The 16,618-nt window shown below is 43.0% G+C and overlaps 1 protein-coding gene across 1 annotated transcript in view; it reads right to left on the bottom strand.

The window, feature by feature from the left end:
* Nucleotides 1-7,449: 7,449 nt before the first annotated feature.
* The window catches only part of LOC146209671 (thiol S-methyltransferase TMT1B-like), an 80,701-nt gene continuing 71,532 nt past the window's right edge, over nt 7,450-16,618 (bottom strand). Inside the window, exon 4 of the mRNA XM_084603006.1 lies at nt 7,450-8,029. Within this exon, the coding sequence (XP_084459132.1) occupies nt 7,796-8,029 (234 nt within the window). The 3' untranslated portion in view covers nt 7,450-7,795. The remainder of the gene's footprint in view (nt 8,030-16,618) is intronic.

A 16,618-nucleotide genomic window follows, 5' to 3' on the forward strand; every position in this document is an offset into this window, starting at 1 on the left:
ACAGCAGAGCGGGATATCCTCTCTTGCGCGGACCGCGGGGGCCATGGCAGGCTTACAGGTCGGCACCTTGGTATCCACATGTTGCTTCAGCTCCGACCAGCCACCCTTTTTTCGCCCTTGCACCATTAGGAGCGATGCCATTTGTCGGGCTGCGAGGGGTTCCCTAAAGTCGCGTCTCTCGCCTCCTATTTAAGGCTCACCTATTGCAATAATTGTGTTATAAAAGAGGGCAACTCGCACGATTTCATCACTGTGTGTATTTTCATTCATGGGTTTTAACCACGAGGCATGCCTTTAGTCGTGCAGCGTGTGTTGGCCTGTGTTGGCGTGTAACGCCTAGATAATGACGACGCGCGGCTCGGTGGAGGAAAGGGGAAGTTAAGAAATAAAAACGTATATCTAGGAAGAATTTGCCAGATTACCTTGCGCTCTTGCTACATAAGTCCTTCAGCTCAAGAGGCGAACGGCAATTGTAGGGACTGCGAGGGCACGTTTTGAAGGCGGCACCAATTCGTATCAGGCAACATCTTTACAAATAATGCGGTTAATGCGGAGAACACCCAGTCGAAAAAAACAACAGAACTTTGTCAAAAATACGACAAAATATCCTGTAGTTCTGTCGTAATCATCAAATTTTTCTGTAGTTCTGTAGTTGTTCTGTCGTATACTTCTGTTGTCTGTAGTTGTGTAGCACTTTTTTCTTGTAACTACAGAAATGTTTGATGTTACGACAGAATGTTTTGTTGTCACAACAGGTTTCCCGTCAAAAACCGCACAGAAAGTCTGTCGTAACATCAGAAAATTTTCTGTAGTTTTTTTCCGACTGGGCACCATAATGAAAAACAGAATAGCGAACACTGGCTTCTTGAATTCGCGAGATATCAGTTTCCGATAAGCACAATTTGCACTTATCAAAACGTTTATTAATATGTAGAGCTTACAGGCGCTGAGCTTGATCATTCAACCTAGGTACCTCGCCAGCTCAGTGAAGCTCTAGCTGCCACATATTAACAGGTGAATGAAGGGTGCAGACACGCCTTGCACAACGCTGCCCAGCTGTTTCGGCCAGCATCATGCCCTCCCTGTACTGACGATAACAAACCATACCCTTTCATGTAACTCAGCCTTGCACTCCTCGGTTTCGTCGACTTATTACTGCTCTCAGCGCTACTCTCAAGTCTCAGTATATGCAGACATTTCTTTCCGGCCATCAGGATGTAAGCAGCACAAAGTCTACCTTGGATCCAGAATAAATATGTTGAAAAGTAAGAGTAAGCGCAGTTTCTCAAACATGTAAAATATCATTAGTTGCGGAAGATTTGAAGCAATAGTTTAAATTACTATTCATATGGCAGCACGTGCCACTTCACGATGAAATCTTAATACTAAAGGGCGCAAGATTTAAACAAAGAGCTTAAATTATTTCTGCTAGGTTTCGAAGCGCAGTGCGAGTGCAAATCAGGGAGGGCTGAGCGTATGTCAACAAGGATCTTCAAGAAGCCTTACTGTCCTGTCACGCCCTTAAAGATTGTCCTTAAATGTCATCTAAAACATGTGAATATATTGCGCTGATAGATAGAGCATTATATTCAAATAACACCAATCTATAGCATATCCTATGGATAAATCTGTTGTGATAAGTGGAAGAAAGGACGGGTTCCTCCCGACCAGATTCTATCGCGGCGCGCAGGCACAGGAGCTGGCAGCAAGGGAGGAAGATTTCTCCAAGTGGCAAACCGACAACAGTAAGAGCAAGAACTGGAACTTTCTGGAAGAAAACGCTTTATATGATTTTCTATAATATGGGCTTATGGCAAGTTTCCGAAATACAACAAAACTCCAGGCCGGCACCACCCCTTCTGTAGTGACGCTGTCCAATGCACCTTGTCAGGGATCTCCCGATTTGAAACTGCTCATTGCGGGTAACTAGCACAATACTTTCAAGAACTTCAATTTCTTCGTAACTCGTTATCAGCGTGGATTACAACAAAGCTTGTATCTAGGCCTGGAGCTGCGGCAGGAAGGTCATAGTACATTTTCAATGCGGACACATTTTTGTATTTTCCACGTGAATGTCACTATAAGATGGGCAAATCGTCAGCACATAGGGGGCATCTATCACCGGTGGCCAGGTGATACCGTTGCAAGGCTGTTTTTGATGCATTGAAGAGCTGTCCTGCGACTCTTTTCAGTTAGCACAGCTGTAGCCCGTCCAATGGGCCAACGAGAAAACATTCGCCAGGCTACTTGATGAGCATTTGCATTATCCTTCAGTCAGATGATTGTCACAATGTCTGATCAATTAATATTGTTTCTTTTCCTAGCCTTTCTTATGCCTACCTTGTATTTTTGGTCTTTCTTATGCCTACCTTGTATTTTTGGTTTGGTTTGTGGGGTACAACGTCCCGAATCGACTTAGGCTATGTGAGACACCGTAGTGAAGGCCTCCGGAACTTTCGACCACTTGGGGTTTTTTAACATGCACTAAAATCGCGCAGCACACGGGCGCCTTGCTTTTCGCCTCTATTGAAAAGCGGCCGCCGAAGCCGCGATTTGATCCCGCGTCCTTGGGAACAGTAGTCGAGCGCCGTAACCACTGCGCCACCCGGCCGGGGTTTCTTGTATCGTTTATCTACGTGCGATACATAAAGAGTGAAATTCGTGTGTATCGTATGTGCAGAATAGATTCTATTATTACGCGAACATAAAATATTGTTAATAATTCAAAAGTCAGTTGTCAAAAATTAAGGAAAGGTTAACATGACTAAATCTAAGCAGGCGAATCGATAGCGCACCACTCCATGGATACATGCGAACCTCAAGGACCTCAGAGCGGATTTCAGCAACACGAAGGTGCCTTTTTAGCTGCATGCTTAGCATTTCCTTCCTGCGAACCGATCGTTTGTGCATTTTAAGTGTTGTGATATACTCTGTATCGTCTCCTGCTATGTATAAAGCTTTTTTGTTTGTTACTTCTGACTCTGACCCTTACTCTGGCTTGAACCGGCGAAAGCTGCGCACCAAACGGCACCCCGTTCAGTCACTACAAAATAGTTGAAGTCAAGGGCATCATCTTTGAGACCGGAACAGCTACCCCCACTCACTCTAGGGGTGTCTGGGAGTGTGCACACCATTAGCTGCGCATCGTTAATAACTCATGTCTCTTAACGGGTGACAGGGGACTGTGCGTTATGGCCATTAAGCACATAGTCCTTGAACAACCTTCTCCCACCTCGAGAGGGGAGGACGCGTCACCGCTTAGCGCGCGCAACCTGTGCCTCCCGCCTTAAGCAACCTTGATAACCATGAAGGGAGGGAACAGTTGCCATGAAGACAGGCTAGAATTCGTCTAGTCCATTAGTTTCACATCCCACTTCCAGCCGACTTCTGCAGTCAAACTCACGAAGCATGCTTAATGCATGGTTAATATTTCATCTAAAATATCGCTCTTAAAGCACCTCTGACTAATTGCTGAAAGGCGCGCCGATTACCCAATATATTAACTATATAGGTTACTCAACCACAAATTCATCTTCGCGGTAATATGAAATGCTTCAGCAACCTACTTGGTGCACCGATTGCGATCACAAACTCTTTGTTAACGACCATATACGGAGTGCACTGAAGCGAGAACTAATGCCTAGCTAGGTGGCGACCTTCGTTTCCAAACGGAATGCGGCTGGGGAGAGCAAGGAAAAAGATGGCAGCGTTGCAAAACTTTTGACGACCCTTTACACTCGGCTAGTTGGTCTACATTCATTTTAACATAGGCATGCGCTAACAAAGCACTAAAAATGCATGAATAAATAAAAATGATGAGTCAATAACAACTCGCCAATGTAAACGTTTTCTGACGTTCATTTCTAGCAACGCTTGTGTTTTGTGCTGTCCTATTTTAGAAGTTTGTTGGCGCACCTATAACTCATAATATTTGACAGCACTTAAACACCTGCACTTGATAAATGCCAAAGTTAGACCGTTATTGCTGCTATTTAAACACTAGGCGCGTCAGCGTGCGCGGAGCTCGCTCGCACTCTCCCAAATGGCGTACGTGCATGGCGTACTTACCTAGGTTAAATGGGAAGCAGCACAGATTGTCATTCATTAGGACGGCAATGTCTACTGCACAGCATGAGTGTGTGTTGCAGTTGGAACTTAATAAGACGACTACATTTATAGCCCAGGCGAGAGTGTGTTGTAGTTTTAAAAGAGGCGTGATCTGTTGCAGTTTAACGGCATCAAACAATGTTATATAGCGGCCACTACTAGAATGACTGTCGACTGAAACCTTGCCAAACGTATTTCACTTGAATGATCTGTTTAACAAGGCTGCCCGGTATCTCCTTTGTTACTTGATTTGCATCTTGAAACCGTATGTAGGAGCTATCGCAATGTGGACTCAAGAATTTGGCTCATGATGATGACATTGTCCTTTTCTGTTTGGATAAAAACAGTGTGGTTGGTGTACTTCGTGTAAGTGAGCAGTTCTGTGCGAGTTCGCGTGCGTCTCTTAACGTTGATAGGGCTTCTGGCTAGGTTACTGGAGTACCGTTTCCCTTTCTTGTATTGTTAATGTGGCCGCTTAGCCAGCACTCATAGCTGCCATATTAAGGATCCTACAAGAAAGGTTAACTAGGAAGTGGTACAGAACTAACACATCAATTGTCATGAAACGCAGTTAATAGTACATATTCGAGTCTTCGAAACGCTACATGTAACCAAAGTGATGGTTAAAAGGAAATGCGACGTAAGAGGGGACGAACACTTGGTCAGTACAGAGAAAGAAGGCGTCACTAAGGGGTGACAAGAAATTGAAGTAATGAAATTTAAGTTATAAACCCCCCCAAATTTCACAATCCAGCTCCACTGTTGTCGTTTTATAAACTATGCATTGCTCAAATTCTGAAAACTGACTTATCTTATTCCACTGTACTTGTTACAGCAATCCTTACCAGTTCCTAAAGTCTCAGCCCTCCAAAAATTCCGATGTTGTCATGTTTTCAGTAATAAATACCCTTCGTCCCTAGTGCGATATTACTGCCTACCTTTAATACTAAATTCCAGGCAATTAGAGTAGTCAGAAACGTATGTTGTGTGATTAAGAAGATGTATTTCACAAATCTTTCACAAATGTTCAAAAAAAGATGTTTTCGAATCGCAAAATATAGCCACTTGTATATATGCACGCAAATGATCATTACAACGCTACCATTTGACAACCCTTTACAATTACATATATATATATATATATATATATATATATATATATATATATATATATATATATATATATATATATATATATATATATATATATATATATATATATATTGTGAAGAGGAAGAAGTGCACGAGGAACATGCCAGTCAGTGGCATCGTGATCGCTGCGCGTGCTTGACCTGACTGCGTTCGCTGCCGCCGCTGATCTGCCCAGTCCTGCTGATCAAGTCCTGTGGATCTGCTGAAAAAACCCCCCATTCTTACAATATATATATATATATATATATATATATATAGGGGGCGGCAGAAGTCTCGGTGGGCGGATGAGGTTAAGAAGCTCGCCGGGGCCAAGTGGATGCAGCCAGGACAGAACCGGGTTAGAGAAATACGGGAGAGGCCTTCGCCCTGCAGTGGGTATAGTCAGGCTGATGATGATGATATATATATTATATATATATATATATATATATATATATATATATATATATATATATATATATATATATATATAAAATTAAGATCTGTTAAGAGTAAACTGTGTTAATCTGCAGTATTTTTATTTCGCTAGATTTAATTAGTAAAATCTCATAAGCTTTTATTTATTGGCTCGCGAGAAACCGTGCCAATGCAAAAGTTTCTGATCTTCTCGAAAAACGACTGGCTACATTGTTTCCAACCAAGTAGCGTTTACTTAAACTTATTTCTTTTTACCAGCCTGGCGCAATAATAAAAAAAAATTCACGTTACTGTGTTGTCACTTTATAGAGTGGAGACGCGTCCGAGATAACAAAAACCGTTCTTCTTGACCGTGCTTACTTCGACGAAGCCAGTTGCACACACTTGTAGGCTGATCCTATTTACCATCTGGGCACATCACAGCATTTTTCGAGGACAATAAATAGGGCAGCGTAACTCATAGCGCGATAAAAACCCGCCGACTGTTGGCTTTTTTCATTCCTATATATACGCCACTACGTGGCTTTTTTGTATTTTCTTTGTCATCGTAGGTTAGTGCTCGCATTCGTACGGATTACGGATTATCATTAATTAGAGGAAATTTATTTTTCTGTAAATTTTCAGCCGATTTTTTCTAGATTTTACTCAGTGCATATTAGTTTAATATCAGTGATCTCTATGAACTCTATGCATCGCCGCTGCCATTTACCTTCTTATATGTGCTTAAAGTAGAGTAATAAAGCTTGTTACTACCTCAAATGTTTTCTGCTGATTACGTGTACAATAAATTCATGAAAATAAATTTCGAAGCGTTGACATACAAGAAAAAGTTTGTTTATTGATATTCCTCAAGCAATCAGCATACAGAATACAAAATGCAATAGGTGTGAGCGGAAGAGGAGACATAAAGGCGGGAGAAAAGATGAAAACAAAGGTGCATTAATAGAATACTTCGATTTTTGTTCAAGTGATTACCTCTTCAATCGGCCATAAAACTGAATGGGTAAAGCAACGCCTATTGGCATCAAACAGCAAAATGCAACACACTGTTTCACACCGGACCTGATTATGAAAACAACGCAATGGGGCTCGTACCTCAATCGAGCACTCAGGCGGTCGCCATTGAAGGATAGATTGTCAAAACATCACAAAAAAGCGCCACAGCGACAAAACAGCACACTGTAAAGACAACATAGCGACGAAATAGCACCGCGAGACAGCGGCTGCACTACAGACCAAGGCAAATCAGCACAGCGTAGCCAAGCACAACGCAGCGTTCCTTAAATATTAAATACGGCAGCACGACGGGATATAAAGTGGTCGCTCCATTGGCGTAACTTTTTTAAGCACCAGGAAAACATACTCCGGGCAGGTCAGAAATAGATTCGTCAGGACATTAAGCCAGGGTAATTGTTTTGCTCTTACTGGCATTTCGTAAGACATTTCGCTGTGTAAATATTGGGTAACTGATTTTTATTAAATCAACAGAGTGATTCATTGTTTATTTGTCGTCAAATACACGGGATCATTGAGCTGTCTTAAGCTGGAATATCGATGTCTAATTGTGCTTGCGCAGCCGTACTTTATACAGAAAAAAGGAACTAGTACATGTCCGACAGAATGTGAGATTTCTTCAGTACTCTGCCTTACAGCCTAACCTACCCTAACGTCAATGCTGTTTGATTATTCTTTACCATTTGCGTAGTTGTTACCATCTTTACCTTTTCCGCTGCTCTGCACCGAATTGCGCTGTGCAATTCTGTCGCCATGCTGTTTTTTTTTTTTTTTATTGGTGTGTGCTGTTTTATTCCCGTCACGCATTCGCGGCCGCTGAGAAAAATAGAAATTCTCTACTTGAATCAGCGCCTTCGTAAGAGGCACAAATTAGGAACCGCTCACTTCGACATCGAAATTCACACATTTAGCCGCAGCCACATCACTGGTGTTTATTTCCACGGATGAGCAATATTCGCAATCTATACCTTGAGAAGTCGCACTAAATATTTGAGCTCCGGGCAAAGCGCAAATCCCCACCGATTCCGTAGGAATCATTTCGTATTGCCATTTTCTTTATTGCACTAATATTTTACCTGTGCACACAAAATCACTCACGCGCATATTAGGCCGTGGCGACGCCAAATATGTGACGGTTATACATGAAAGGAATGTCTATGAGAACTTCCTGCAAGTCTATGCGGGCGAAACCGGCTGACTTGATGACTTCTGCGCTATCCCTGTTCATGTAGCAGCCGCAGGTGAAGTTCGTGGCGAACGGTGCGAAGATATCCTGCAGGAACCTGGCCAGGGTTCCCTTCTTGTGTCCCACGTGTTCGCAGGTCAACAGCACTCCGCCCTGCAGAGTAAGCAGCCCCGACAAGAAAGGCAAACACAATTCGTGACTACACACACAGACTTTTAGCGAACAGTCATTGGAACGATCCTCCTGTACTGCAAGATGCACTGTGCTTGCGCATGCGGAGATGACGAGGCGTTGATGAGCAGAACACGCATATTCAGCAGTAGTACAGTTGAACAATGCAGCGCAAGTAACAAGCGTTTGGTTTTTATAAGGGATATGTCTAGATTTAGAAAAACTTCTCGTCGCCTTCTCATGCTCCGAATGCATTCAGAATATCAGCCCCGTGTCTCGTACCTATCTTCTGGTGATCGCGGGTAATCTAATGTTGAGCGTGGACGGACAAGTACACAAAGAATATATTCCCTCGAGATAAAGGCAACGTCGCAACTAAATCAATTTTGTTGACCCAAAGAGTAATGTAGACGAACGTTACAACAGGCATGACGAGTATGAGGTAAAAACTTTTAAGAACAGCAGAAAAGATGTGCCGCCTTCTACAAGCGTAACTCAGATGTATAAACTCCTCTTCCTCAGATACGTCATCCGCATGCTGGGATTCTTAGTTGCGAGAAGACTCTTCATTTTTTTTTCTGTAGGCAGCGAAAAAATAAATTATCAAAATCTCCGCACAGTATACACACACACACACGTGAATAAAGACAACTGCATGAAGACTAAGCTCTTTTATTCATCTAATAGCTGAGGGCTTTCGGTTCTCGGCATCAGTTTTGTCCGAAGAAAAAGGAACCGGGTACGTGACAGCAAACTCGCAGAGAACGCAGCATATAGAACGAATGCTCGATTTCCCAATTCTTCATTCGACCTACATATTAAAAACAAACGCCAGAACCTTCTTGTACAACAATTAACACGCAACGGCAGAATGCCTGGCTACACTTATATGCAGTGCGATATACAGTGCGTGGACCTCTTTTTGATGTAAGCAACACGACCTCAGCAAAGTGTGCTGCGTTGAATTAAAGCATTATTTTTCTTCCATGGGCCATGTTTTCAGCCGTTCCGTTGCCCCGACGCCTTTTATCTCGAGGCGTAGCCGGCATGGTGCGTATTCTACCGCCTTTGCCAAAAGTAACCAGGCTGCATGGTTTGCTTCACACTTAAATTATGAAGTCATTAAGGATTCCAAGAACATGACGATTTCTTTAGATGTGGGTACAAAGGCTCGCTTTTATTGGCAGAGATTTACTGCTTCAGAAGAGGTATGAATTACCTACAACATGACTGAAAAGCAAACCCTGTAGCTTGATTAGTTTTGCCAAAGCCGGTACGATTGAAAAAATGCGCTCCGCTAAAAAGACGACTACACACGTAAAGAACAGGACAAGCGCACAGTCACAACTAAGCTCATTTTAACAAACAGACGAAATATATACAGAGAAGCAAACAGATGCACCTGCGCGAAACCGCCAGATAGTAAAAAAAAAAGAAAAAAGATTACATTTTAAGTTTAATCTAGACATAAAAATTCGCAGTCTGCAAGGGAGGCAGAAGGCCATCTGTTGCATCTATCCCCTTTTTTTTATGATACAGTAGGCCTCCTTAACTTCTCGCGTTAGTCTAGCTCGATGACTGAAAATAATGCTTGTTTGTGAGAACAGCGGGTACTAGTCTTGTCCATCATTGTTATTACCTTTCTTATTGTTTCTCTCGTTGCACTTCCTGCAATGTTCCACCACGTGCGAGTAAGTGGCCGATAATATGGCTCTCAAATGTTCCTTCAGACGTACAATTATACCTCGGCCCATCTGGTCAACATAAACCTTACCGCAAGATAAAGGAAACTCATTTACAACCGTCCACACGCAGAAGACATACCGTGATTAGTTTTTTTTTATTTATCTATATGGTGGCCTGCAAGGGAGACAGAAGGCTGGCTGATGCACCTATCACCTTTTTTTCATGACACAGTAGGCCTCCTTAACTTCTCAATGTTAGTCTATCTCGATGACGGAAAATAATGCTTGTTTGTGAGAACAGCAGGTAGTAGCCTTGTCCTTGTTTGTTATTACCTTAATGTTTCTCTCTTCCTGCATTGTACCACAACGTGCTAGTAACTAGCCGATGATATGGCCCTCAAATGTTCCTTCGGACGTACGTTTATGCATTTTTCCGCCTGGACAACGTAAACCTTACCGCAAGATAAAGGAAACTCATTTAGAATCGCCCACACGCAGAGGACATACCGTGATCTGGGTTTTTTACTATCTGGCGGTTCGTTCCGCGTAGGTACATCTGCTTGTTTCTCTGTATATTTAGTGTGTTTGTTAAAATGAACTTAGTTGTTAGTCTTTGCCTGTCCTGTTTTTTTTTTTTTTGTTTTTTTTTTTACATATGTAGTCCTAGTCTTTTTAGCGCAGTGCATTTTTTTTTCAATCATGTCTATTTACCATTTCGCCCAATTTTCTACCTTACCGAAAACGGTACCTGCCGTGCACCCCACGGTTGAAGCCGCGATGCTATAATTAGCTTCCAATGTTTTACAAGCATGTCATGAAAGCTCCCAGCAATAATGACGCAGGCCGAAGGTGTCTACAGTCGAGTCCACCTACCACTAGCATAGATACAACAGATGACCGCATATACGGTTGAAGCTGGCGCTGCTGGTAAAACCCGTATCAGTGTAACGACACTGCGTCTAGTGTATAAAGACCTCCGGTCAAATGAGTAGTCTATTATAACAAACGAGAAGGTGATAACTCCTGTCCGTCAGTTAGTCAGGCATAGAGACCAAAGCGCAGCTACCATCTTTCATTAAATCACCTTGCAATGAAGAAAATAGATAGGAGGAGGGCCTGAAAGTAGACAATGGGGTACAAACACGAACAGAAGGCTTGCATAGTCAATATGGGCACATTTTTGTGCCGGCTCCTGCCGTCACATCCGTACGGCTTGTTTAAACCTGGGCTTCATATATGGCCAGACCGGATGGTCGTTCGCGTCAATGGGTAGCTTACGATTGCATGTTAACGAGCATGTAGAGGCGATAGTGGTACAAATTAAGCAGATAGTGATGAGAGCAGCATGTACACGGAAACGAATACGCAAGGAGATCCACATGCCTTTAAATGTCTGGTTATAAGAGGCATATTGTGTAACTCTAGACTCGCGCCGCCTCCGGAGCCGAGAAAAGACAGTAGTGCGTGGTGGCTGCGTAACAATCTTTGTCGGGGTGTCTGATGCTATTTTCTTTGCCGAGACTCATTCGCGACCCATTACTAAATTTGGTTCAATCTGAACTTTGTTGTTTGCACGCACACGCACGCTGCATTTAACTTTCCCTTCTATCGACAATCGCTACGGCGAACTATAGATAATGATCTCACTCCTCATACTTGGTCTTGAGCTGGCGTGTGGGCACAGCGCAGTGAGATATTAGGGACGGGCATCTTTTTTTTTATAAATACTTTGTCTGGCCGACAATATGCCAAACTGAGAAAAGACCTGCAATTTTAACGCCCTGTTGATTTCGAAAAAGGGTCAAGATTCGCTGTCTGCTGTACTAGCTCTTAACCGAACACCACATAATTTAGGGGCTAATCATGCAAAAAGACGCAAGAAACAGATGCGCCTTTCTCTCCGGAGCGCAGGTGTGCACTTTTCAAACTTTCGACGTCATTGATGCAAAAGTGGTTCATAATTATTTTATAAGACTTTACGGCTAACACACTGCAGGGTATACAATACCCAATGAGGAACTGATTGCGCGCGGAAAATATTAGGGTATAATGACAAGAAGAACATGGCTACACAGTATAAAAGCGCACTGAGCAAGGGTTGAGAGGAAACCTCAGTTCACAAGCCGAGCCAACGTTTCGACAAGCGGACGTCTGGTCCCAAGCGGGGACAAGTCAACTTGTCGAAACGTTGGCTCGGCTTGCGAACTGAAGTTCCCCATCAACATTTGTTCAATACGTTTTCATACCTGTGATGTGTGTAAGTTCAACAAAATTATGTAAATGTTTTTCTGCACCGCCCGAAACAACCCACTCACACTCTACTCTGCTCGCATGAATCGCTTCCAGGTGTCCAAATTGTGTCCTATTGCCGGCGGCTGTGGCGCGCGTTACGTACGGCAACTCGCTCACACTGCGAAATGGGTATGAGCCGTTCCCTAAGCGGTAATAATTACAGTGACAGCAAAGTCAAGTACTCGGCCGATATAAAAAGATTATTTATACTATCATCATTATTAGGAAAGAGGGCTGAATCATCAGCCAGCTACAGAGATCTGGCCTTGGATGGACGGACTCCAAAATACAAAGTTCTGATCTCCGTATTTCTATTGTTCCGCTCATCCCTCGAACTCTACACCAGAACTAAGTACTGGCCTAAAATTAAGCACAAAGGCAGTGATGGTAAGGTAACCATATAGCGATGAAGGGAAGGTGGACGCGTTTCATGCGACGAACAAGAGGCGCCTGCATGCTGCATTTTGCGGTAAATGCTCCTTTATATTCAGCCGTATACGTGCAACGCCCACGCAAGAATCGGAACTCATGTTGATTGCACATTTACCATTCTCGACAGCCTATTAATTTGCCGTTCGGAGGGGAATTACTCACGCGCTCCCCTTGGCGTTAATGTCTATTTGTTACTGCTGCTCTAAAGTGGTTTGGTATTCTAATGTTTTTTCCTCAAGTGTGTCAACAGCCTTTTTAGGAACGATAAACTATTTTCGGGATGTCGCTTTTAAGGTATGATTAGTCACTTTTTCCTTTTTATTTCCTTTTTCTCAGCACAATTTTGCCAGATGCAGTTGTTTAAAGTCGGTTATAACAGTTGCTTCCTATTAACTCATTTGCGTCATATTTCAGACCATTTAAGTCATTGTTGTGCGTGCTCTACACTCCACTGAGTGTCAGAAAAACGCACTAGCTAGGGCTAGGCAAAATATGTGAACATTTCGAGTACATAGGGTGTTCAACGTAACTTGAGCCACGGATTTTAAAAAATCGACATACCGCAGCCGGGGAAACCCAAAGGTTCAATGTTTACCGTCACGTGGAACACCGCATACTACTTTTACTCGCCGCCTAATAAGACAACGAAGAATATTAACGAAATTATCATTAGTTACGATTAGGCCTAAGATCGTTTTTTTTTTTTTGTGCTTTAGGGAAGCATCAGGTATAACCCAGCCAACTTGTTTCTACCACAGCATCTCCTGCCTGTTCCTTTATTTTTAAAAAAAAGCTGGAAAAATGCAAACAATAACACGTGACTTCCACACCTCTGGTCCATATTGCAGCGTCTACAAACAGGTTTTGAAAAATGAAACGTACTCGCGGACCGTACCTAAGTGAGTGGCAGCCGCTCAATCCGACAGGCGGCAGAACGATGCAATCAATAAACTGGCGCAACCTTAAACTACCCAACTTCACTGCTTTCGTTTTCTTATTCGTTTTGTCTAAGTAGGAGCTTAAAAAAGCTAACTTCATACGAACTGGCTATCGGTGTTCTTCCTATTTTATCGTAGGTCATGGCAAGTGTTCTTCGTATAGCCTGACTGTTATAACGCATTTTTAAGGCTGGGCTCACTGCAGTGTCGGCGACTTACTGTGAGGAGACTAAAGCTATCGTTCGTTCATTCAAATCATGTTTAGCAGCTCTATAGTAGCACTGCAAGGACGCCGTCACGCTTTGTTTTCTTGTATCGTGGGCTTTCTGTACATACATAATAAGTCTCGGTTTTCCGGTGCGTGCGGCGAGTGGCGATGACTGTCGTAGAAAGCGAAACCCGATATCCTGGAATTTGTGTGACTGACCTCTAGCTGCATTCGACTGAAAAGACCGTCATGCTGACATCCGGCCAGATAAAATAGAAAATGAACAATTATTATTCGATTGTGACCTCATAGTGTAATGTCAGATAATGACCTCAGAGAAAGCAGATTTTATGAAGAATCTTTTTATAGCCCAATTGCTGTTGCAAAAGTTGGTTACCTTAAAAAATGGGTGCTGTTCTCAGGACCACGTTAACATTTATTGTCGGCAGAAAAATCTTGCGGAATGCGCTTTTTCAGAAAAAGAAAATATTGTAGCGCTCTTTCACTAAATAAGTTGACAGCCAGTTCACTAGCCATAATGGCAGCGTTTGGGCGAGTTGGTTAGACATGTTAAACCTGGAAAGCGCATAAAAACAACGGACAACAGAAAGAGACAGACACACGAGCGCTTACTTCCAAATGATTTTTATTTTCATGCAAGAAGCAGAATATATGTGCACTTCAGATCACATGCGCATGCGAAGAAAACTCAAACAAGAAAAAATATTATCTGGCTGCACATGCAAAAGATGAAAGATATGCAATCTCTTTCTGAGACAGCAAAATCGACGCACCACTTACACAATCATCGCCAGTTCGTGCTATCTCACTTGCCTCAACAATTTCACGCGTTGTTTTACACTTGCTTTTATACAGAACTTCACATTGATGAAAGAGAGGACGACAATTCTTGCTTTTGCACTTGAGGCAATGAGTGCTCAAATGCCCACCTTTTCTGTTTTCGACAGCGTCGTCCTGTCGTCCTCTCTTTCATCAATGTGAAGTTCTGTATAAAAGCAAGTGTAAAACAACGCGTGAAATTGTTGAGGCAAGTGAGATAGCACGAACTGGCGATGATTGTGTAAGTGGTGCGTCGATTTTGCTGTCTCAGAAAGAGATTGCATATCTTTCATCTTTTGCATGTGCAGCCAGATAATATTTTTTCTTGTTTGAGTTTTCTTCGCATGCGCATGTGATCTGAAGTGCACATATATTCTGCTTCTTGCATGAAAATAAAAATCATTTGGAAGTAAGCGCTCGTGTGTCTGTCTCTTTCTGTTGTCCGTTGTTTTTATGCGCTTTCCAGGTTTAACATCACTAGCCATCTTTTCCTCAAGCAGGATATGCAGGTTCCTTCATGCCTTCCTAAATTTAAAGTGACTGCGCCGAAATAGTTTTTCTTCGACACAAGGCTACTCGTACCTTTTTGCCGCAAATGATATCATCCGCTAGCTTGTTGACCAAAGGCAGTTTGTTGCATGAGCATTCAGTCTTTCCTGTATCTTCTCTGCCAACAAACCGTTCGAAACTCGCATGAAAGGCTGTCAAGGCGAAACACGTAGGCATGGTGCTTGAAACTCAGAGGCCGCTCGTATTCGTCCGATTAAAGCAGTTGCAAGTGGGGACAGCTTACGGCGACACGCACGCATACCACCGGTGTTAATCTTTTACCTTCTGTTATTCAACTTTATTTGGTTGTTATTCCTTGCTAATTCCGACAGTAAAGTAAAGAAAAAGATTTTGCTAGCGATGGCACTTCTTAGCACCTCAGCTGCGGCCGGCAGAAATGCGCAGGGAGGAGAGGAGATAGACAGGGGAAAGATAGGAAGAAGGGATCGAAAGCAAAAATGGATATGGTAAGATATTTAAAGACAGCATACAAAATTGAACACATCTGTAAAGATTGTGTACCGCCCGCCTGCTATTGTATCAGCTTAGCAGCTTACACGTTCTTCAGCTATTCAAAATGCTTCGTGTGCAAAAGACTGCGCAGTGCGTCCGCTTTCGGCGTGGTATGCCACGGCGCCCCCGCTGTTACCACGCACGCGTCTTCACTTACCAGAGAGGAGTGGCGCGGCGCGCACCGCGTTCGAGGGTATTTTCTTCCTCTCCGCGAAAACGGTCTATAGCTCCTTCACCGTGATAAAAAGACGGTTTTTGGAGAAGCCATTGCGAAAGCTTGATCTTGATTTTAGACCTGAGATTTTGTTGTCGTTTGGCCCAGCATACTTGGGTATACATCCTCAGGCGCATGTGTTTTCATTACCTTTAGAAATGTATCACTTGAATTTCAACGTTTGCTTCAAACATGTTTAATCATTTGGCTGTAACTTCTACGGCGTCAATCTCCTGTGTCCGTTATGATTTCTTTTTTTTTTAATTCGTCATGTAAATTTACATCTCTAAAACTCTCTCTGCACCCCAATTCTTGGCCTATCCCCTGTATGGGTATGTGCCATCTGTTGAGAGGACCGCGACAACGCAGGTGTTCTGTGCGCTGTAGCGTCGTAGTTTTTGCTTCTACCTTAACATATTAGGTGGAAGTGCTGGAACGGCGTTCATCCCCCCACCGACCCTTTTTTAGAGGTCATCAAGCTTGTAATACAACCCCGGCTCTACCATACAAGTCATGGAACACAACAATCGCTTATTTCCTCGTTGCGATACCACCTACGGAAGAATTAAGATTTGTGGAAGAACGTCCAAGCCCCATCATCTTGGAAACACGCGAACATCATAGCTATACCCAAGGCTGAAAAGTCGCCGGCTATATAGAAAGTCTCCGCTCTATCGCCCTCACTTCTTGCCTCAGAACAGAAATCCAACTTACGCTCTAAGCTGAAAACAGCCTATTTCCTTCCTGCATGCTATGCTTTCGCTAGGGACTCTGCACTCAAGATGCTTTCTTTCGGATATGAATAGAAAACATAAACATAAGCACTCAACATGGTGAAAACTTCCTCCTGGCACTAGATCTGAAACGAGAATTTGATAATAGGGGAAACCAAACTATAAT

The sequence above is a fragment of the Amblyomma maculatum genome, chromosome 1, assembly GCF_055883805.1.
Source record: "Amblyomma maculatum isolate TAMU_Amacu chromosome 1, ASM5588380v1, whole genome shotgun sequence".
Taxonomy (NCBI): Eukaryota; Metazoa; Arthropoda; class Arachnida; order Ixodida; family Ixodidae; genus Amblyomma; species Amblyomma maculatum.